The sequence below is a fragment of the Uranotaenia lowii genome, chromosome 1, assembly GCF_029784155.1.
Source record: "Uranotaenia lowii strain MFRU-FL chromosome 1, ASM2978415v1, whole genome shotgun sequence".
NCBI lineage: Eukaryota > Metazoa > Arthropoda > Insecta > Diptera > Culicidae > Uranotaenia > Uranotaenia lowii.
Window position 1 is genome coordinate 181835231 of NC_073691.1, and position 25007 is coordinate 181860237.

The 25007-nt window shown below is 35.7% G+C and overlaps 1 protein-coding gene across 2 annotated transcripts in view; it reads left to right on the top strand.

Annotated features, from left to right (window-relative positions):
• Positions 1–25007, top strand: part of LOC129739228 (ATP-binding cassette sub-family G member 8) — a 131693-nt gene that overhangs the window by 100963 nt on the left and 5723 nt on the right. For both annotated transcript variants that reach the window (XM_055730655.1, XM_055730661.1), the window contains exon 3: positions 11938–12082. In XM_055730655.1, the coding sequence (XP_055586630.1) occupies positions 11955–12082 (128 nt within the window). In that variant the 5' untranslated portion in view covers positions 11938–11954. The remainder of the gene's footprint in view (positions 1–11937; positions 12083–25007) is intronic.

Here is a 25007-nt window from a genome sequence, read left to right on the forward strand (position 1 = left end):
TCCATTTTGTTCCGAAGGACATGAACCCGCCAAACTGTCCGGAGCTGCACCAGGTGGAGCAGTACTGGGCAATAATGAAGCGGAAGCAAAATGACGGTCAAAGACGAGAAGAACATGTTAAGAAAATGGAAAAAACTGAGAGACTTGTACCGGATGACACTGTAAAGACTTTGATGAAGGGCATCAAGCGAAAAGGCGTTCAATTTTACATTCAAGGCCCCGTCGATTAACTGTTCTTTTGATTTTTAAAGTAAATATATGTATAAAACTACCATAAAATTATGGATTGATTCTTACCATCGAAGAAAATTGGCATGACAATTTCGCTTTATTTCTTGGAAATAAAAAACGTGGTTTTGCGTTATTCCTCAAAACGCGACCCACTAATTGAGCTGTCTGCCCAGCAAACATTTATAAAGGTATAACGCAGGAACAACCGAATTATTCAAACAAATATACCAGATGAAAAGATTGTATTAAACTTACCAAAATAGCATATAGCTACAAAAGTGGAGGCGATATATCTACAATGAAAAGATTCCAACGATTCAATTTCCCACAAAAGCAAAATAAACGAAAAAAAAATTTCCCCGACCGAAATTTGAACTCCAGTCCTCCGAGTTCGCTGTCCGATATCCAACCACGACGCTAACTCTTCAGTTGGTATGATCCACGCTATAGCTCTATAGGTGAAATTTTCTTTTTACGAACCGGTCAAAAGAAGACACCGGATAGAGTGTCCCACCCATTTATCGTTAATCAGTTCACTCAAATCGTAAATGTCGAATTAGCATATTCTCAACTTTTTGGAGACATATTTACGAATTGACTAAACTGCTATCCGATTCAACTGTTTTTCGGCAAAGCTTGTCGTAAATGAATGATAGAAAATCACTCAATACCAACGTGTGTACGATGGTTATTGAAAATGTGTTACTAACCGATTTGGATTATCATTCCTATTACGATTTCATTTTCGCTGGGTGATTTACCACTGATGAGGAGGTTCATGCATTTTCGAAAACTTTTAAAATTTTATCAAAAAGACTTTTTTAGGCAAAATGTGGTATGGAAGGATTTAGGAAGAATAAGAGTTCATTGTTTGCATTGGAATATGATTATCTGATGCTAGCAAAATGAACTATTTACAATTTTCGGCATTTTAGTACTGAAGCAGGCTCTAGATCCAAAGTAGGAGTACTCACCCTATATTCAGAGTATTTCGATTATTAATATTAGGAATGTTCTCTTTTTTGCAAGTCAGCAAAGAAAAAAGACGATGAGTCCAACGTTCCTTCCTCAGGCAGTGGATCAAAGCACTTACTACCTAGTATCGCTATTATTATTATGATTAATAGCAGCAACATACATCACATTAACCATTTCTTCGGCCGCCGATCAAAGTGTCGAACAACGGTACGGCAATGGTCCGTTGTATAGTTCAACTACATGTCTACATACACGTGTACTAACCATACCTGGAACCATTCGAGAGGTGCCGGCTTGCACCCTTTAGCCTTACTTTAGCTTTACTTCCCGTCGTCATCGCCTAATAATGGCGGCAACCCGTGAAGAATCGATCGATCAAAGTTCGCTCCGTAGGTAGAGTCATGGGACCAGCTAGGGCTAGGAGTTGTTGTTGAGTTGGCAAATTAAGCACTCAGCTTGGCAGCACCAGTGGGGAGTTACTACGGATGCTGATGCTGATGAGGACGGATGGGCCATGACGACGATTGGAGATATTGTAGGGCGTAGTTGTAGACGCAATTAACTTGAGTGCGACCCGGAATATGTGCTAATGGAGGTTCCTTCCATCATGGCAAGAGGGTGGTGTTTGTAAACAACATTTTTTTTTGTAATAGAATTCAATAGAGCGTGTTACAGCTGAAGTGGAAAGTTGCGTAATTTTTGCACCAAGTAATGTAGGTCTACTCATGGATCAAGAATGTCTACTTTGCAAATGTTGGTTGAACAAATGCGGTTGAACTTTTAGACAGAAATACTCATTTGTTAAACTCTACATATAAATATGTAAAAACAAAATTAACATGGAAATAGTTTAAATTTAAAATGATGGTCGAGGATTTTCGATGTATGTATGTTTTCCCGAATTTTCACCCCACATGTGCAGCCGGATTTCTGCATCGAAAAGTTTCCTCACCTCACGGTCAGAAACTTTCTCTCCAGCAGTAAATCAATTATATCGGTGCATGCATGACCATGCATCATGATTGATGCATTGGTGATGATTTAGATTTAGACTGTAGGCATCTATTCAAAAGATCTAAACAATCGGAGAAGAATCGAAGAACACGACAGACATAAGTGGAATTTGAAACGTGTATAACGATCAACACCCAAGCTATCTACTCTACACTCAAAATTTAATTTTTTTTTATCAAATTCTGGTGATGGAGTAAGGTTATTAAAGATTAACTATCTTTACTCAGAACTGATGCCAAAAGTTCGTAAACTAGTCCCAGGCCCAGAATTCTGCTACCGATTTCCTGATTCCGTATTATCTAATTCTACTTTTTTCATATTTCGCATTATGTATGTAGTTAAGGATTCTTCATTTTCAGTTCGCAACATCATTCAAAAATACTTGAAAAGGTGTTTCGAAATTGTTATACAAATTTGGTTTTGCATTTGATACAAAATTTTATCCATATTTTTTAAAACTCAAAAACACAATATTGAGGCTTGGATCATTTAGAATCCGAAAAGTTACAAACGCGTCAATTTTCAAAAACTATTCATTTTATCGAAAATTTGAGAGTTCTAGTGTGTCTCCTAATACTTCTTATCAAATTTCACGAAAAAAAAAATCTACAGTTAATGAGTTTTCAAGTCGAAATTTAGTGCTTCCCGAGGTAATTACGCAAGCATATTTTTACCATGACTTTTTCATCGTGGATTTTTGATAAACACATAAACTTGGAAATCTGAAGAAATAGGCAAGGTAGTCCATATCATTATCAACACAACGCTGCCAAAGCTTTGCATATGCGAACCCTAGAAATGTAATTACTACCCAAATGAAGTGCCCGGACTCTAAATGATCATAGCTTTAGAAATCATTCAGAGTTTTTGTTTCATATTCAGATCCGAAGTTCTTAAACTTAATTCTTTTCCAGAATTCAATACTTCAAAAGGGCGATCCAGATTTGGAAACTCAAAATAAGATTCATCATTCGAAATTCATATTTTAAATCAGATTAAAAATGAAATAACGAAAATAATAAATATAGATTGAAACCTAAGACATAAAAAAACTAGATTGATGATTCAGGGCTCTACTACACATTTCAATTCATGGCCCATATCGAAATATTGATCTGGCATCTAAATTCAGAAATCGTTTTTTACATTTTAGAAATCGTATTGAAACTCGGAAAAAGATCCAAAATTGAAATTTCATAATGCATCTTGATAATAAAGACTTATTTATAAGCTTAATCTAAATTTCGAATATTAATACTGTATATAAACTCTGAACCTGAATTAATATTGAGGTTAAGAATTGAAATACAGAATTAATATTCAAAATTCAGATTAAGCTCATGAATAAATTTTTATTATCCAGATTAGTATTTCGTCGAGGAATTCCATTTGCAAGAGATCACAGACTTATAAATTTGATTGTTATTCAAATTTCAAATTTGTAACCAAAGTCAGTTAGTTTTTATTATCTATAGAAAAAAAAACCTCCACAGGATTATATTTAAGGAATTCATCTTTTCTAAAAGTATTTGCGGATAAAGGAATTTGCAATATCGGTGTAAAAAATTAATAATATCATCATTGCAGTTTTATCAAGAGCCAAATTTCAATCTAAAATTTAAATTTAGATCGAGATTGCAAGTATCCGATGAGAACCGCTAAACTTTAAACATGTAATTTTACTTTTGAACATTTAATTTATTTTCATTACTGGTTAATCTTTGAACAAGTTCTAGAGTTTTCTTGATTTAGGTTATTTGATTTGAGCACAGAATAAGTTTTTTTCCATAAAATCGAAGGCTTTCTTATTAAAATTATTCCTTTGTTTAAATCAAATAAGCTTAGTTTACCAAATTTTAGAGGAAATTCAAAGTATTTAACCATCGATGAAAGCAAGTTCGCTAATTTATTTCTTAAGCATTTCTGAAAAAAATCTAGTTTACAATTTTAAAGATTTTTGGATGTATTTTCAAAATTGTCAAACTTTTAATGTAAAAGTACTCAAAAATGTAAGTAAACTATAAGGTATTACAAAATATTTCTGAGATTGTTTGAGCAAATACATCCTAGAAAAAAATGGTCACAAAAACCCACCGATTCATTGATTGAAAAGTACGGTTTTCACACATCTTTTTTACATTTTTTTTTTATCATGATCTTAAACATTCAAAAAAATATATATCCTTATTTGTAACGTATGGCTTCTAACTTCTGCTTTCTAGAACACTAACTGATTTTTTTTAAGCTTCCGCGGAAATATTAGTATATTGGCAGAATGTTAATCGAATGAAAAGCGCGGCAAAAATGAAAGATATTAATTTGAAACTTCTGGCCTCGTCTTATAGAGTAATACTGTTTACTGAAACAAGCTGGGACGCTAGCGTACACAGCGAGGAAGTTTTTGGTTCAAATTTCAATGTTTTCCGCAAAGATAGAAATTTAGCATTGTCCAAAAAAAAGTCAGGTGGTGGCGTTCTCGTTGCCATAGACTCTTTTTTCCCCTCAGAACAAATTGCAACGCAAACATGCACAGAATTTGATTATGTTTTCGTTAAAACATCATTGGCAAAGGAAGTGCACATTTTCGCTTCCGTGTACTTCCCACCTGAATATGCCACTTCTCACTATTTTGATTTATTTTTTCAAATTCTTAAAAATACAGTAGCTGAAAACCTGGAAGCAAAACTACACATTTATGGCGATTTCAATCAACGTAACGCTGACTTTATTTTGGATGATGAAAATGAAGCAATTTTACTCCCAGTTATAGGGGAGAACGAAACTTTACAACTAATTTTTGACAACGCTTCTATTTTAGGCTTAAACCAAGTAAATCATGTAAAGAATAGTAACAATACGTATCTTGATCTTCTATTTACTAACTGTACAGAAGACTTTTGTATAAATGAATCGGCAGATCCACTATGGAAAAATGAAGTATTTCACACAGCGATCGAATATTCGCTCTTTATTCATAACTGTGACAAACCTCGCGACTGGGAGTACGAGGAAATGCCAGACTATCAAAATTCAAACTACGAACTTTTAAAACAAGAACTGAATAATATAGAGTGGTCAAGCATATTGAAGAATGAAGGAAATGTCGATACAGCAGTAGAAAGCTTTTGAACATAATGATTAATCTCATAAACAGTTATGTACCTTCAAAATTAAAAAGACGGTCCTACAGCTCTAAACACCCTGTCTGGTATAACAAAGATTTGAAAAACTAACAAAATAGGAAGCAAAAAGCTCATAAAGTCTACAGAAGTGATAGAAGTGCTACAAATCATCAAAATTATATAAATTTATGCAACCAGCTTAATTCATGTGTAAAAAGTTCTTTTGAAAAATACAATCAGAAAATTGAAAAAGAAATTAAACAAAACCCAAAAGCGTTCTTTGGCTATACTAAAACGCAGATGAAAAATTCAAACTTTCCTACTCAATTGACACTTGACGGGAGCATTGGAAATAATCCACTGGAAATTTCTAACTTATTTGCAACTTTTTTTCAAGAAGTGTACACTTCTTTCACTGAGGTTGACCGAGATAGAGAATACTTTTCAGTCATTCCAGATCTAGCGTGCGACATTCAGGTCAATGAAATTGATTACAATAATGTTTCCGAAGAACTTAGAAAACTTGATGCTTCCAAAGGAGCAGGGCCTGATGGACTTCCCCCATGTTTCCTTAAAAACTTGGCGGCCGAATTGACAGAGCCTCATCTGATTCTTTTTAATATGTCATTAAATGATAGAAAAGTTCCCAAATTTTGGAAAAAATCTTTTTTAATTCCGATTTTCAAGTCCGGGAAAAAATCAGATGTACGAAATTACAGAGGAATAGCTATTTTGTCTTGCATCCCAAAACTCTTTGAATCAATAATAAATGAAAAAAATTATCAACAAGTAAAAAATATTATAACGAGTAAACAACATGGTTTCTTCAAAGGACGCTCTACAGCATCAAATCTTCTCGAATTCGTTACATACGTTATCGATTCTATGAGCAAAGGCTTTCATGTTGAGGCTATTTATACCGACTTTAGCAAAGCCTTTGATCGCATTGATATACCCCTTTTAACCTTCAAATTAAAAAAAATTGGCTTTCATCCAAATCTTCTCTCCTGGTTACAATCATATTTAACTGATCGAACACAAATCGTTCGTTTCCAAAACGAATTATCCAAATCTGTAGCTGTGACCTCTGGTGTGCCTCAGGGGTCTCATTTAGGACCTCTCCTTTTCATACTGTTCGTCAACGACATTTCTTTTATTCTAAAACGGATTGAATACCTAATATACGCCGATGATATTAAACTATTTCTGAGAATAAAAACAACCGAAGATGTTGAAACATTTCAAAACGAAATCAATGTTTTCTTTGAATGATGCAACAAAAGTTTACTTCAATTGAATGTTAAAAAATGCAACTCTATATAATTTAGCAGAAGACAAAGTCACCCTATCATTGAAACAAAATTAGGCAATCAACCAGTAACAAAATGCAAAACTGTAAGGGATCTCAGCGTCATACTGGATTCAAAACTCACGTTTGTAGAACATCAGAACAGTATCATCAATAAAGCATATTGCATGCTAGGATTTGTAAAACGTTTCAGCAAACACTTTCAAGATCCGTACACCATAAAATCACTTTATATATCCTATGTTCGTTCGATATTGGAGTATTGTAGCATAATATGGAATCCTTATTCAAATATTCACGAGCAACGTCTCGAATCAGTTCAAAAACAATTTTTGTTATATGCGCTACGTAAAATAAATTGGACCACTTTTCCTCTGCCATCGTATGAATCTCGTTGTAAGCTTATTGATATAGAACCTCTCAGTAAACGCAGAGAATTTTCCCAAATTGCATTTGTAAATGATGTTGTTACACAAAGAATAGACAGTCCTGAATTACTTTCAAAACTAAATTTTTACGCACCCTCCCGTCCATTAAGAAATAAACATTTGTTCTACATTAAACTTTACGACAAAGACTATGCAAAACATCAACCTATTAATCAAATGATGTACAAATACAATTTAAAAAGTGAAATTCTAGACGTAGCGATGAACAAAACACAATTAAAAAAGGCATTCAAAAACAACTTCATAGAACAACAAAACAATAGCTTACATTAGTTTTAAGTAGTTTTAAGTATTGTAGTCTACATAGTTTGACTTAATAAATAAATAAATTCCATAGCTGATCAACAGTTTTCTTACGAAGCATGTTTTTTCGGATTTTTTCTTAGACTTTGAATAACGGAAAATTGAAGTTTTGTAGCTGAATATTGTCTGAGCTGAATATTGTTTGAGTTACATTACGAGGTTTCCAAAACTATAAATTTAGTAATAATCGATTGAGAAACAAGAGAGATATAGCGGTTTAAAGTGAGAAGTGTCAAGTTGACACTCAAGGTCTGATTAGGGATTTTTTTCATGGGCTTTCACGGTGCGTCCATAAAAAAAGTAATGAAACAAAATCAAAGATTTCAAGAATTCATACGGAATATTTTTGATAAAAATAATTAAAATTCGGATAAACTGATCATCTGTCAATATTTCGACAGTTGTCAACGTGACAACTTATATTTTACCGATCAATCAGTACCAGTTAAACCGAAATGCCGGAAATGATTAACCGAAAAACTATAAAATCTCAGTAACAATCGGTAGAAATTACCGTAATAACTGTAATTATTACCAATATTTCTGTGATTTAAAGATCGAATCTTACCGAAATACCATAATTTTTTTTACCGAAATATATTTTTATCGGCAATATTTACCATACATCTTGTAAATATTAACGAAGTTCCGGTAAATCTTATTGAAAAATTGAAAAAGTTCGGTAATGTTTACCGAGTATTCGATGATTTTTAATGTTTCGCCGATTCTTCACCGAAAACTGTTATTTTTAAGGTAATTTTAACTGTAAACGGTAAAGTTGTCGGTAATGTAGAGAAATGAATCCAACTGTGTAAGTTGAAATTTCAGGGACTAGATAAGATGAAAATTGATGTTGAAAAACACTCCTTGTCTCCCGTAGGACTTGAAAAAAAAATTGTTGGTAATTTTTAACAAAAACGGTAAAATCATGGGTAATTTAAGTTTAAGATGCACAACTTGTTACGCGACATGATACCAGTCTCAAATCATCTAACGTAATAAGCTGTACATTAGAAGTTTAAATTACCAAACGTTTCGTGGTTTTCGATAAAAAATTCCGAAAGTATTACAGTTTTCGGTAAATATAGCCTATATTTCCAGTCAACTCGTATTTTAAATTTTGTATTTATATTTTTATTATGTCTTTGAGCTAGAGGCTCTTAAAGACTGACCAGTTTCATTTTACAAAATAATTTCATTCCTTTTTACTCTTAAAATTTCAGATCTTCATAATTTTGAGCACAGATGACTTTTAGAAGACTTTAGTCAAATCGACGCTTTTTCCTGAAGCACCTATTGCAACGCCTTGTCTATCAAATAAAAAATATAAGCCTAAAAGATAGATATTTGTGAGTTATCGTGAAAAACAAGCTAGCAGTACATCCTTTGTGCACAAAACTGATACTCCCTGTTTTCAAAATGATCGATAACGGCGCCGGCCACGTCCTAGTAGTCAATGGAAGGAATGTGAGTAAGATAGCTAAAGTCAACTCAAATTTAACACAAATAAAATTCAACCAAATTAGATTGACAGAAATTCCAGATCTGATGCTGAGCGCTTTTTTAATTTTCCATAAAAAGAATTCTTTTTTACAAGTTAATATAGAAATATTTTGTTGGATTAGAGTTTTATAACAATTTCGCAAATATTTATTTAAAAAAAATCGGACACGAATGCTAAAAAAATAGTTCAATGTCCCAAATAAAATAGATAATTATAATTTTAAAAATTTTAGAGTTTCTTTTTCTACAAAAAAAATTCGCCTCGACCAGGAATCGAACTCAATTCATCTGATTACCCTTCCGACACCTTACCAATAAGCCAAATAGTCGGATGAAACAAGTCAATCTATAGCTCTATTATACAGTTGACTTCATCGAGTTGAATTTGCTGCTAGATTCTACGGCAGAAAACGCTCTTCGTGCCCTGATTAACGGTGCTTGTACTGCCCCAGGGGGGTTCTTATTATGACCCTACAGTAACTGATTTTCACCTTTCGGCAAAAATGTTTAAAATGCATTTTTAAACGTTTTTATATATTTTTTAAAGTTTCAGTCAGCCCGATAGTAGGCTTTTTTAGTGTCTAAATACGAAACAATGATGTAACTCACATATTATAGCTTTTTTCTATGGTGAAATAGGCATCTTTCTTAAGGTGGCCATTATGCCCTTATCTCCCCTATATGGTTGTTTTTATCTCCAAATACTTCATATCAATTTTGAATTAAACAAAGCACTTTAAAAATATATATATTTTCCTATTTCACAATTTTTTAAATATTTTTCCATTGTTCTTATCCTTAAAATATTATTTTTAAGTTAAGTTTTCATAGGATTTGTTTTGATGAATTTTGACCAGCGAACAGATTCGATGATTTATTCAGTAATTAGTTGAATATTTAAGAAACCCTGATTAAACCGAGTTCTAAGCTCTCTTCCTGATAACTCCTGAAAACTAATGGCTGATAATAAACGGAAATTTATATTGACATTGCTTTAAAACATATTAGGGATGATTTTGGTTGGATTTTTGAGAAACATGAACTTTAAGATCCAATAAGAAATTGATCTAGTTCGTGACCTGGAAGATTCTTGGCTCAGAAGTCAAATTTGAAGAAAAAAGTGATTCTGCTGTTCGAAACCGTCATTAAAAAATGGCAAGAAAATGCAGCCAATTTGCAATATGTTGTGGTCCAAAAATTCGGGAATCTATCTAACATAAAATAAGACTGGAGTTAAGTGAAGTTTTTTTTTAATTGTCTAGTAGAATTTTCAAAATTTAAAATTTTTATCAACTTTTGTGAATAAAATTTATGCATACAAATTCAACTTCATCTAAAAACACTAATTTGTATTCAATTAGCTGAAAAAAATTCCTTGCAAAAATATAAAAATTGTATTACTGTTGTAAAGAAAAATACATTCGTGATTTTATTATTTATTCGTAATTTTATGCAAGTAAGTTTTTATGAAATTTTTAAACAATTTTTTTCCAAGAATTTCTTTGACTCCTAAACGAACCCCTAAACTTAAAACTTTCATCTTCATGGTTACGGGTAGTCTGAAAATGCCGGAACACTGCTTAAAACCAAAGCTGCCAGAAATGACACACAGGTTTTGACTTTGTTTTGACAGATACACAGTTTAACAGTTTGCTCGATTTTTTTCACCGAACAGTTTATAACAAAATGCTTTATTTTTTTCTTCTATTTATACCAACTTCATAAGTTAAAAATTGATTAACAAAGTTCGGTAGAAAAAAGACGTCAAAGTCATCAATTACCGACTAATTCCAAATTACAGAAGTGCTTCTGTAAACAAAATTACTGAACTCGGTGATTTTCGTTAACTATGTGCCAGGTTATATCACGACCAGAATTCGATCTCATGACCATTGTCTTAGAAGACAAGGATGCTATCCTATGGGCCACGATCTGCTGGCAGTTTGATGATGTTCGAAAAGAGGTGTGTTTTTGTGTACACTCTAAATATTTATTAAGGAGGGAATGGTTAAATATTAAATGTTCGCCATAAGTTTTATACCGTATGCCAATATATGAATGAAAAAATTCAAATGTAACAAACCCCTTAAATTTGATCCAAAGAGGTTAGGTTATGTTAGGGTAATCCTCACTTTTTGCTTAAAACTGTTTGTTCGGAAGCTTCATCCTCAAGTAAATATGGCTGGTACAATGAACAGTGACTGGCGTGAAATCGCGTAAATCAATTGGTAACCTCTGTTCTGACAAGTTGGGACAAGATCGTACACAAGATTGACGGTCTCCTTCTAAGAAAAGCCCTCTGGATTGGAAAACCATCATTGAACCTTACCGCAGCATGTCGGGTGGAACAAATTAAGCCGCGCATATATGCACGCGCTTACGTAAGAAGTCTCAACCATATCGTAATAAGTTTCTCAAAGTGTGGACGCCCATTTCGTTCCCTCTATAGTAGGAACGGCCAACAACATCCATAAACTGCAGCCTGCCAACATACAAACTGGCACGGTTCGCGAGCGCCAACAATCCAACAATAGATGCTATAGTTCTTTCCACCCATCCAGCCATTCAGCCATCCATCCAACCATTCATCTGCATGCGGGGCGACGATCGCTGACTGCCTGGCTGATGCTAAGCCAAGAGGAAAGACATAAACATAACGCTGGAAAGACAAGACACCTTTCTTTCGGCTGCATGTTTATATGGCACCCTTTTGCAAATCATCAGACGAAAGACGGACTCTCACTTTCACCGATGCCATAAGACGTCGTCGCGAACATGAACGAGCTAGTTTTACCACCCCCCTCATAATAGTAGTTACGTTTAAAAGCTCATAAAAGTCGATGCGATTATGTGATCGCCAATTAGAATGACGAACAGTTCGGTTCCAATTTGGCTCCAGCCTGCCCTTCCGGGTCTCTGTCATTCAACCTTCTCCCAAAACGAAAACCTTTTTCCGGTCTGGTCCATATAATCATGACGATTGATCTCACTTTTAATTTTTTTTCTCCCATTTTTCTTTCCCTTTCAGAAACCCGCACGAATGTTATGGAATTGCGCACGATGACCACCCCGAAGCAACAACGCGAGGACAGGCGCTACTCGATGCCCCACGGGATCCACGGAACGTTACCACCGGGCGCAACCGATGATCTGCACGCGTGGTCCATCTACAGGTGGGCGTTTTGACTATCTTTTTGCAAATTTCCAACGAGGATTCGTTGAGGTTTCTGAAGAAATTAGAAACAGTAAATTTCATAGGTATTCATTGCTGGACGGGCTTGTAATATATGCAAGGCTAGATTAAGGGGGGGGGGGCAAAAGGGGCAATTGCCCCGCTACCTCCCGGCCCCCTTGATCATACTACTTCAATTTCTACAAATCTATGAAAAGAAATCAATACTTGAAAATCGGAATGAAAACTTGAAATATAACAACTAAAGGGGCCCCTGGCAAATAATTTCCAGAATAGTTTTTCTCTTGCGTAAGTTAAGGGGGCCCCCTAGAGTTAACAGTGAAGGAGTTCTCCTGCATTTTGCAAGCTAAGAATATCAAAATCTTGGTATTGAATTTAAAAAAATTCAACCCAAAATCTGAACAAAAATAATGTGAACCGAATTCGAAACAAAAATTAAGAAGAATAGGAACATGTCAGTATTCTGTACAGAACAGGGAAAATTAAAAAAAACATCTCCTCATTTTCATTACATACACACGTCTTGCACAATAATGATGTTAATTAATGCTGTAAAGTAATGCTTAATGCACAAAGATAGCAGCTTATTTCGCCTAAACTGGCTCACAGTGCAAAGGGAGAACAGAGAAACTTTATAATCAGCATTTCAAAATCTAACCCGGGCAGTATCCAGGTTAATACCAGGTATTGTTATCACTTTCCACTTTTCGATCATTATTATTGAAATTTCCGTTGGTTTTTAAATTCTCAACGCTTTTCTCTCCAAATTTTCGAAAATAAAATCTTTAAAAAAACTGTAGTTGCCTAAATTGGACCAATCAACAGTACAGAGTTTATATATCGAATTCCCAATTTCTGTTTTAGACTTGAAATTCGTATTGAAATATTTTCAACTGATTAAACCAAAATTATATCATCTATTGAAGTTAATATCCTGAAATCAGTATATCATTTTCCATATGATCATTCTCAAATTATTATAAAAATGATCTCATAGTTAAGTTGCAAATATCATTGAGTGATTCTCTTAACAGGAATATTTCTATGTTTTTAATCTTATCTTTTTCCAGATTCAATTCATTGACATTTTCAAGGCTTGTGTTGTTTCTTAAGTTACAGAAATTCAGTTTCATGGTTTTTAGAACTCGGGATCTTTGTTTGAGGTACCAAACTCATTTGGATTCCTTATCTGACTTTTTTCATGATAACTGAATCTGTGTTTTAAACATTTAAGCTCTAATCTCAATTTTTTTTTCAATCGATCATTTTTGCACTTATGTCACATTTAGAAAAAACAATTTGATAACAATTTTTTTTCTGATGATAATCATATTCATAAACATTTCATGAAAACGTTTTTTTTGTGTTTCGAAGATATAAAATTGCAATTCACATTTGGTACAATATCTGCTTTGTCTCTGATTGTAACTTTGAATCTAATTTTTTTTTATTTAGTACAAATTTTGTTTCTCAAAACTTTATTTGAAATTATGATTGAAGATTTGAGACACTGAATTGTGAATCTTACCTGACTTTTAGTCTTGAATTTTTAAACTCTTATATCTGTATCTCTATGGAATTTGAATTTCATTATTTTGTTTATTTTTTTGTATTTAATGTATCATATCTTCATGATACTTCCCAATTGTCATGAGGTAAATATCTTTCGATGAATCACAAACCAGACGATCAATGATAATATGAAAATCATTTAAAATATCTATCCGGTAATTTTTCTAAATCATAGAATTTTAGTTGATGATAAGAGTATTAACAAAAATTGTGAATTGAATTTAGCATTTTGCAGCTAAAATCAGAGCTTTCATTGTTTAACAATGACTAAACTCTTCCGCAATTTTTGCACCTGATTAATTAATAATTTTTATTTGAAGGTACCAAAAACTAAAGGGTGACACGGTCAAAATTTGGTCAAAGGAAAACGCGTGTAAATCGGTGAAATCGTTTATTTAAAAAATTAAATTAAATTTCTTTTTCATGTTTAATTAGTATAAAATTCAGGAAAAATATTCAGTAAGGCTTCCGCTTTTCCAAATCCGAATTGCCGGGCAGATTTTGTGCAGACACCTTGTCCACCTTCTTCGCCGCAGAAAGCCAGTTTGCCTTGAACTGCTGCTCGTCCTTAGCAGTTTTTTTGGTCTTCTTTAGGTTTCGCTTGGCAATAGCCTAGTATTTCTCAATTGGGCGTAGGTCTGGCGTGTTGGGAGGGTTCTTGTCCTTGGGGACCACCTGCACGTTGTTGGCGACGTACAGTACGGCGAAAACAGTACGGAACAACCGTGTTTCTTCAGGAAAGGCAGCAGACATTTATTCAAACACTCTTTCACGTAAATTTCTTGGTTGACAGTCCCGGAAGCTATGGAAATGCTGTTTTCAAGCCACAGGTACAAATGGCTTGCTAAACCAGATATTTCTTCGCGAACTTTGACAGTTTCATGTGCTTGAAAATATCTGCTACCTTTCCCCTTCCTTTTGCCGTATAAAACTCCTGTCCCGGAAGCTGCTTGTAGTCGGCTTTGACGTAGGTTTCGTCGTCCATTACCACGCAGTCAAACTTCGTCAGCATCGTCGTGTACAGCCTCCGGGATCGCGCTTTTGCCGTCGTATTTTGTTTATCATAACGATTTGGAGTCACTACCTTCTTGTAAGTCGATAGTCCGGCTCGTTTTTTGGCTGAATGCACAGTTATAGACGATACACCCAGCTTATTTGCGGCATCTCGGAGAGAGAGGTTAGGGTTTCGCTTGAAACTACCGGCAACTCTCTTTGTCGTCTCAGCGGCTTCCGGTTTTCGATTTCCCCCCGATCCAGACTTCCTGGCTGTCGACAAACGTTCCCCAAACACTTTAATTACATTTGTAACGGTTGATTTGGTAACTTTTATAGATTTTTCCAGCTTTGCGTGCGAGTGGCTCGGATTTTCGCGATGCGCGAGCAAAATTTTGATACGCTGCTCTTCTTCCTTGGACGGCATTTTGACAACTGAAGAGTGAAATCCAAAATCCAAATAGGAGCAACATTCTACACACACACCTTCAAAATGAGGGGTGTTCAGGTGTTTTAAATGCAAAATTGATAGAAATACGTCAAGTTGATATTGACCAAATTTTGACCGTATCACCCTTTAAATGGTTTCTTGAAGTCGGAATTGATCGGATTTGATAAAAGGCCCATGTAGGTATGGAAATTCTTAAGACGATTTCACTCAATTCTTCTTCCACGCGGTCCTCAGGTGAGAAAATTGCGTGTTGTTCACTCTGTAATCAGAAATGCTACCAAGTGGCCCAAAATAAGATGGAGTCTTGAATAAATAGACCAATGCAAAAAATTGAAATACCTTGAAAAATTTATAAGTCCGTTTAAACCGACATTGAAGTGTCCTTCTTACCCGAATTAGCAATGTTATTTTTCCCCAAAATGTTCATTTCTCAAGCCTGTTGACCAGCAAAAATAACATCAAAACGTTCATCCTGATTTTATTTTTGTTTTTTTGTTAACTATTATGAGCCCACGCTTGCTGTATACCAACAAAAGGTCTCAAAAGAAGTTTTGCACTTAGGTAAACATATTCCAATCATTAGATTTGTGCTAACCATTATAATATTCGAACTGTTGAAAGTGTCCGTTTAACCCACTGTGTCCGTCTTATCCGACTGATGACAAAGTCCAGATATCCTTTATCTAACGGGTGTTATCTTAGCGAAAAATAGGCGCGGGGTATCAAACATTACCCAATGGTGCAGAGCTGGAGACGTAGTGACAGCTTCTCAGTTTGTTTACGTTTCGGCACCAAAAAAGTGAAAGTAGACAGTCCAAAAGCTGAATTGTTTTTGTAGCGATGTAAATTGTGACGTCATTGTTACTATTCCGAACGTTTTTATCTCATTAGATTCAATATTACCCTTTGAACATGCTTTTTTTTTTTTGTAAACAGACCGATGCTCTGTCAATTCACTTTTTCAAGATGGCCGCTTGTGAGATTTGACAGATTGGGGCACCTCTCTTGGTTAGCCTTGGATATCTATGGAATAAATGCACTCAAAGCTTAGTACTTCCAAAATTTCAATAGATTCAATGGACATTTTGCAGCATTTTCCGTGATGCAAAATACCGAATTCATGTACATGCTTTCGCTAATACGATAAACATTCCAAATAATCGAAACACGTGTTATTTACGTCGAAAAGAAAAATAGCAAATGAGATGAATAATTGTATCACTCACCCAAAATCGTGGCTCCATTCCATGCACCCCGGCGAAGTCTATTTTTCCCAAGTCTCAGATTTTTTATCTCAATTCAATTTTGTTGTTCTTAATTGGAACCATTTCCGAGCGCGGCAGTGAAAGTGTTCAATTTGATTTGCGCGCGAATTTTTGGGAAGTATCGTTTGTTTTGGGTACATGATCATTTAGGCTTGGGTGGGGGTGCTATAATGTCTTCAAAGTCAAACGCACCGGTTGTTGGTCAGCTAATTTGTAGGCCTGTTCTCTCACTCGATCGCTGCCTTTCCGACAATCGGAAAAGAAATTATTACCACTCTCACCCGCCGAAAGTGGTGGCTGCCAACATTTTCCTTGTCCCGGAATGCGCGGGACCGCCGATAATGATCTCGATTTCGGGTGGTTTCCATTTTTTCTGTTTACGTTTCGCCACCGATTTTTTTTCTTGATAGGGTAATATCCGATTCAAGTTGGTACACAGTGGCAGGGGAGGAAAGTGTCGGGTTTTCTACATCTCACTATGAATGAACAGTGTCGTTGATGGCAGTTCATCATAAATCGGATGATCGTGATGACCATCGGAATTATCTTTTTTTTTCCTGTCTCGAAAATGGACACTGTCCAGAGGCCTCAACAGAGTGTACAGAGAGCGCTCTGTAGACCGATGCCTGCGCATTTCCCATTAATTGAGGGGTGATTTATCAAGATTGTTTAATTGTAGCTTGTGGGATAGCATTATTGTTGATTTTTGGGAAGAAAGGGAAAGTGGTTGATTGTTTGGCACTTGGAAAGTATCATTGAGAAAACAACATTATCCAATACTAGAGGAAATTACGTCTATGCACTGAGCAAAGTTTGGGCTTCTATCAAGTTACAGGAAAAATAACTCTCTTTTTTATTCTTTTCTACTTAATTTATATTGTTTGTTTAACTATTTATTTGGGCTTTAGCTCATATGGTGGAGATGAAGGTTTGTCAAAAGTTCAAGTTCGATAAAAGAAAAAAGCTTAGCAAAAATCAATTTTAATATTTTTATCATTTTTTGTGATTTTTTATTATTTTAGTCTCAAAACGTCTATTTTGCCAAAAAAAATTGATTTCGATACATCATCAGATTTCAAAGTTTTAGGCACTTCTAAGACATTTGGAACATAAATTTTAAAGTTCCGATTTTCCTATTTACATTGGTCCCCTCTTTAGTGATTTTTTAAGGGTAAAAACAATCGTAGGGTTCAACCCTGTGAGGCATCCCTAAATCAAATCCGATTGAGCTGAATTTTTTTACCCGTCAGTTTTTCGAGTCAATTTATACCCATTGAAGAAGTGACAAAAATCCAATGCTAATTTAGCAAATGTCTTAGCTGAAAATGCGCTGAAAAGTGTACTGCGCCAAAAATTATATGATTGGAAAATGCGTAAAATAAGTTAAAAGATGCAAGACAACTACATTTAAGCGAAACAAGAAAAAACATTTTATGGGGTTTTCATCCTATTGGATAATTCATAAAAAAAATATATCTTCTGAGAATCGAGCTCACTTAAACAACTCATCTTGGCTTGCCAGTCTGATATCTTACCCAGTGCACCATTTGAGTCGGCTAGCAAATGAAATTTTATTATCATAGATTTACCAAAAAAAGTACTGCATTGGACGTCTGCCGTGTGGCCGGTGTATTTTTTCATCCACCTTTTTCTTTGATGGGAAAGGGATTAGAATAGGAGGGGAATGGAGTGGGAATGGGAATGGGAAACTATAAACAGTTTTCTATTGCCGTCCGGTTTACATACATACGCACAGCTCATCTCGGCTGGTGTTTTTTGTCGTCGGTTAAAAACAAAGATTTTTTCTACTGCCGGTTTACATACACACACAGTGCTCGGTACATCATTTGACAATATCCTTACTGGCTGATTGTTTCCATCCTGAGTCTGATTTGTGGGTGTAAAAAATGATTTGGTCGGTTTTTTCAATTGTATGTGACCATTTGCCACCCTAGATGGTTCTTAACACTCCTCGCTAATGTGCAAGTGTGCGCAGGTCCTCCTCGAGCAATATCCACGTCTCGTGCTCGTAGATGACAACCGGTCTAATGAGCGTCATGTACAGGTTACAATTGTGCAAGGGCTAACCACAGTTGCTTGTGGAGTCCGTAGTAGCCACGACTTCCGCTTATCATTCGCCGCCGGATTTCACGGCTGGTGTCATTGTCTGCGGTCACCTGTGAGCCGAGATAGAGAAATTCTTCGACTATCTCCAGCTAATCACCGTCCATCGTGACAAGCAGGCTCGGTTGGTCTCGGATCCGCAGGTCAGCATATGATTCGTCTTAGACGTATTAATCATTCACCCAATCTCCTCCATCGCCGCAGATGATCTGCTGACTATGTCCATGTCATCGGCAAAGCAGATCAGTTGCCAGGATCTGTTGCCTCGTATTTCGCAAATCGCTCGTCGAATAACACCTTCTAGCGCCACGTTGAACATCATGCAGAATAGACCATCACCTTGTCGAAGCCCCTGCGACGATCACCCGAAATCCGCACACAGCACACAGCACATCTATCCGCCTTGATCAGCCTTGACAGCTTCCCGAAAAATCGTTCTCGTCCATGATTTTCCATAGCTCCTCACGGTCGATCGTGTCGTATGCGGTTTTGAGGTCGATGAATAGTTGGTGCGAAGGGGCTTGGTGTTCACGGCATTTTAGAAGGATTTGTCGTAATGTGTTGTATATCGTACCTGCATGAAGGCTTGTGGCGTTAGGCGGCGGAGTAGGATTCGAGACAGCACTTTGTAGGCGGCATTTAGGACAGTGATCGCTCGGTAGTTTTCACTGTCCAATTTGTCGCCTTTCTTGTAGATGAGGCATATTTTCATGTCCTTCCACTCAGCTGTTCTGTATCCCAGATCTAAACCATCAACCGGTGGTGTAGGCAATCAGCCAACTGGGCCCATTTTGTCGAGTTCAGCTGCAATGCCATCCTTCCCAGCCGACTTGTTGTTATTCAGCTGGCCAATGGCTTCCTTAACTTCACTCATTGTTGGGAGTGGCTCCTCTACGTCGTTGGCTACGCGCCGGCGATGTACCTTCCCCCACCGTCTTGATCTCCTGCATGTACGTCGTTCAGGTGTTCATCGAAGTGCTGCTTTCACCTTTTCATCACTTCATGATTGTCCGTCAGGATGCCTCCGTCCTTATCCCGTCACATTTCGGCTTACGGCACGGAGCCTTTGCGGGATGCGTTGAGTTTCTGATAGAACTTTCGTGATTCTTGGGACTAATGTAACTGCTCCAGCTCCTCTAGCTCCTCCTCTTCATACGGCGCTTTTATCCCTGAAAATTCATACTCGCTGCCTCTTCCGCTGTTGGTGATTTTTCACGTTTCGACGGGTGCTTCTTTGTACTACTGCCGCGCGGCGTTCTTTTTGTCCATCACCCTCCTATACTCTTTGTCGAACCAGTCGTTCCATCGTGTTCGTATCACATGCCCGAAGACGTTCTCCGCAAGGCTGTTGATGTCTTTTTTGATCGTATCCCAACAGTCCTCCAGAGGGGTTTCGTCAAGCTCGCCCTCTGCCGGTAGTGCTGCTTCGACCGATTGCACGTAGTCTGCCGCGACCTCAGGTTGCTTCAGTCCTGCGATATTAAACCGAGGCAGGCGTCGGTTTCGTATGTTGTTCACTATGGAGAGTTTTAGGCGCATCTTCACTGTAGAGTTCCGGGTCCCCCTATTGAGGTCCAAATCCAGACTCCCGCATAACTGCCCTGACGACTACCTAGATACTATGAAGAGCAGTTGTGCTAGCGATTGCTCACCATCGCTTACATATTTTTGGTTCTCGTCTTCTCATCTACTCCCTTTTAGCGTGAGAGCAGAAGCATATTCTAAATTGCCACATTCTCCCCTTTTTCAATGATTCAGTCTATTTTAATTTAATTATTTATTCTGTTATTTTTCTGTATATTTGGCCATGGGCTAAATCCGACTACTCTGATCATTTTATTTATTTATCAATTTATTTGTCTTACTTATATGATACCATGGGCTAAACCTGGCTGAACTATTTAACTGTCGATGGCCATGGTCTGAGACCCGGCTTCTATCGATCCCCAAGGGCTGAGACACGGCATTTTTAATAAAAATCGACGACCATGGGCTAAAACCCGGCGAACGTTAGATTCATTCATTATTTAAACATCAATTTATAATAACGCTCACTATTCGCCCTTGCTGGCTATCCAAAATCTCTTGGCTCTTTGGGCAATCGAAACCTCTTTTTCCTTTAGGCAATCGAAACCTATTTGCCCTTTGCTGGGCGATCGAAACTTCTTGGCACTTTAATGAACGGTCGAATTCCCTCTACCCAATTTGGGACTTTTTGTAAAGCCTGAAGTGGGCACCATTCCAGCCTAGGCTCCATTCTTCCTTCCAACTAAAGGAGGAACGCCAAAAACACTGACATGGAATCAAATATAATAATTGTAGGAATATTCCCCACTCCCCAGAAACTTGAAGGACACATGAAACGCGCCTCCATGAGAGGAAAGTTCTTACGAACATGAATAAATGCTATCGAGAAGACCTAAGTTGCCTTAGACTAAATTTCGAAAGCTTTTGGCGAAAACTGTTAAGCTCATTATCAATTATCACCAAAACTTTGTAGCCCGATCTGACCATTATACTAAATACAGCACAAGTATATCTACTATTTTTTCATAATATCATTCATGATAAGTAAGTTGACCTCGTTAATAATTTTTTTACTCAAAATATGATTTTGATTTATCGGAGTTGGAGTTTTCAAAAAATCAGATGTGCCTAAATGAAAAGTTTTAATAAGAGCTAATTCCACACGAAGATTTTTTTCCTTTATCAATTTATTCATTTTAGAGAAATGCTGATTTCCATTTATCAAACGTGCTCCAGATAATAGTAATAATAATAATAATGATGATGATGTGGTCATCAATAAATCTCAAATCATATTGTAGAGTCGATTTTAAAATCAATTTACTTAGTAAATTGTTGCCTTCTTATGATTTCTTTTATGAAATATTCAGTATTGTCCAAAAAGTGAAATTTCCATCAATGATTGTTCCAATTCAAATGACATTAGAATCTCAAATTGTAGATTTATTAGCATACTCCGTCAGTCGGGACCTTTTTTCCATTCGGCAGAAAACAACACAAATTGGGAACCATAGCAACATACTTTGCTACACGAAAAAAGTTGGAGTAGGCTGAAATTCCTATGTTGAAAATAAAACATAAACAAAATTTTCTGCGTGGTCATATAAATGCAAGTTTAAACACGAACTTTTGTAGTTAAGACGCGAACCCACGGTTGATGGAAAGAATGTTCAGAGTTTCCTCAGTACCTCAATGCTTGAAATTTCCTTCTAGTAAGAACTTTCTCCAGGAGGTGGTGCTGATATACATGTCCTTGCTGAAGTATATGAAGCATGCTGAGAGTTACCAATGTTGATTATAATATGTTTGATGGAATTCCAATGTTGAATCCCAGGTCAGAATTCCATAGAGGTCTAAATCCAGACTTCAGCACAATTTCCTTGCGACTACCTTCTTAGATTAATATAGGTCAGTTGTGCTAGCGATTGCAAACCATCGCTCACATATTTTTGGTTCTCATCTTCTCATATACTCTCTTCTAGCGTGAGAGTAGAGGCATATTTTAGGATATCATTGCCATTACCATAACCAGTTTGGACAGGATCTGACGTCGATGGTGTTCGAGAAGTGCCGGTTGTGTATCAAAACGTGGGCGATCTGTGATTGCGTTTAATAGGGTGACTCCAGGTGTACTTGTGTGTACATTCGGTTGGAAGCGGTAAAATTTATAATTCTGAGGCCGTTTTTGTTGATCATCTGATGCGCGCTGAACCTTTCAATTGTCAGTTTGAATGTCTCCTCCTGGCCGACCTGAGCGTTGAAATCCTCGATGATGATCTTGAGATCACGGCGGAAATGTAAGTTCTTTTATTTGAAAGGAACGCAATGTTGTAAACAAAATAATGTAAAAATTTGTACTCGCATAAATAATTTCATTCAAAATTTTCTTGAAGTATCTTTGTATTGCTGAAAAATAATAAAAAAAAAATGGGATCATGCATAGTCATCAGAGAAAGTTTGTCTGACCTTCAATTTGGAGCAATTTGATCGATTTCTTCTCATGAGCTTTGAAGTTTTCAGATCTTAACAGCCGCTTCAAAGTATCAAAACAAACAAACACACAAAAAATATCGATCATCTCTCCCCAAGTGAGAGTTTCAACAAACACTCTTCATGATCTAGCCAAAATAAAAAGCCAACATTTGACCAGGTCAGTTATCAGCACGCCACTCCTTCTTGTTTCCGCCCAAACTTTCCAAGAGCATTAGCTATGGTTCCAGAGCAGGCTTTAAAAGCCCCTAATCATCGTTAGCAATCGATCGATCGATTAAGGCCTCCTCAGGTGTGCAATTTCGATGAACACTTGCGCTTTTTTCAAAAGCAAAGCACAAACAATCTTCCGCCTTCGGTACCGGAGCAGAAAATTGGAAGTCGTACGAGTTAGCGGATTTTTTGGGCCTCACTAGTTTTATCGATGGCTTGACCGGCTTTTAGCTGCTAGCCAGGCGGAAGAAAGCACAAGTGTTGGAAATTTCTTCGAAGCACACTAGCATAAAGACCCACAATGAATTTAATTTAGGCTAATGTTGGGTACTTTTTCTCAACTCGAGCGATGAAGCATATGTGGTGGCCGGCAAGCCACGAAACGGTAACGGATTTCTTGTGGCCCGTCAAAAAATGTGGGTCAAAATTGGACGCGATTTCGATTTTCACGTTTGATGTGCCTGCAACTTTCGATTTCGGTAATGTTCTCTCCCGAACTCTTCCGTGTAAGCTTTCGGATCAATTCAAAAAGCAGTCATTCAGTGTTGAATGACGAAAAAAAGCCTTTAATTAGAATGAAGACAACTAATCATAATTAACAAAAAATATGTTTTCAAAGTCATAGGTGGTTATAGGTTTGCATCTAAGAAAGTTTTATTTTTTTAACCTTTTTCGAATAGGTTATGATAATACATCGACAAAATTTAAAAAACAAATTTTACGATCAACTTGGTGCTCAGTATTTTAATCGTTCATGCTTGCATTTGATGCACGAAACCATGATCCAAACAGTTGCAACGAATACAGGGTTAAGCTTATTTGTCTTTTTCAGAATTTTGTTATTTTGAGATCACCCTCAGGTTCAAAACTTGGTCATATGGGATTTTCAGCTGTGCTTATACTCGGCCTAAGGGTTTTATTCATTTTTAGTTCTATACCTGTTTTGACATTTTTTATTTTTCATCGGACCCTGAGCTTCAGATTTTTATTTATTTTTGTTTCTACCTTTTTGCTTCCGCTTGAGGTCGGGGATTTTTCGTTCTGAGTTTTCCAATTATAAATAAGTCTAATATAGGGATACCATACATACTCTTTTAAGGGGATTCAATTTTGACGTTTTTTTTTTAAACCAAACAACAAAAATTGACAAAATAAGCAAAACGGACAAAAATTCGAAAACTTTGCCTAATTGACAAATGAGATAAAAAAAAGGATAAACATAATTAAAAAAATTGACCAAATTGCCAAAACTAACATCCATGTCAAAACTGGCAAGAATGACGACGTTGACATAATTGACCAAAATTTAAAACAAAATAAAATTGACAAAACTCTTAAAAAATTGTCAAAAGTTACCAAATTAACTTCATTGATAAAGTTAACTAATTTGACAAAAAAACGAAATGAATAAAATTTAAGAAAAATTGATGAAACTGATCAAATAGACATAATTGCCATAAATTTAAAAAAAAAATAATTAGGTCGCTTTTGTAATTTTTGTCAAAAATGACAAAATTGATTTTTGTCTTATTTGTCATTTTTGTCATTTCTGTTATTTTTGTCATTTTTGTCTTTTTTGTCTTTTTTGTCATTTTGGTCATTTTTGTCATTTTTGTCATTTTTGTCATTTTTGTCATTTTTGTCATTTTTGTCATTTTGTCATTTTGTCATTTTTGTCATTTTTGTCATTTTTGTCATTTTTGTCATTTTTGTCATTTTTGTAATTTTTGTCATTTTGTCATTTTTGTCATTTTTGTCATTTTTGTCATTTTTGTCATTTTTGTCATTTTTGTCATTTTTGTCATTTTTGTCATTTTTGTCATTTTTGTCATTTTTGTCATTTTTGTCATTTTTGTCATTTTTGTCATTTTTGTCATTTTTGTCATTTTTGTCATTTTTGTCATTTTTGTCATTTTTGTCATTTTTGTCATTTTTGTCATTTTTGTCATTTTTGTCATTTTTGTCATTTTTGTCATTTTTGTCATTTTTGTCATTTTTGTCATTTTTGTCATTTTTGTCATTTTTGTCATTTTTGTCATTTTTGTCATTTTTGTCATTTTTGTCATTTTTGTCATTATTGTCATTTTTGTCATTTTTGTCATTTTTGTCATTTTTGTCATTTTTGTCATTTTTGTCATTTTTGTCATTTTTGTCATTTTTGTCATTTTTGTCATTTTTGTCATTTTTGTCATTTTTGTCATTTTTGTCATTTTTGTCATTTTTGTCATTTTTGTCATTTTTGTCATTTTTGTCATTTTTGTCATTTTTGT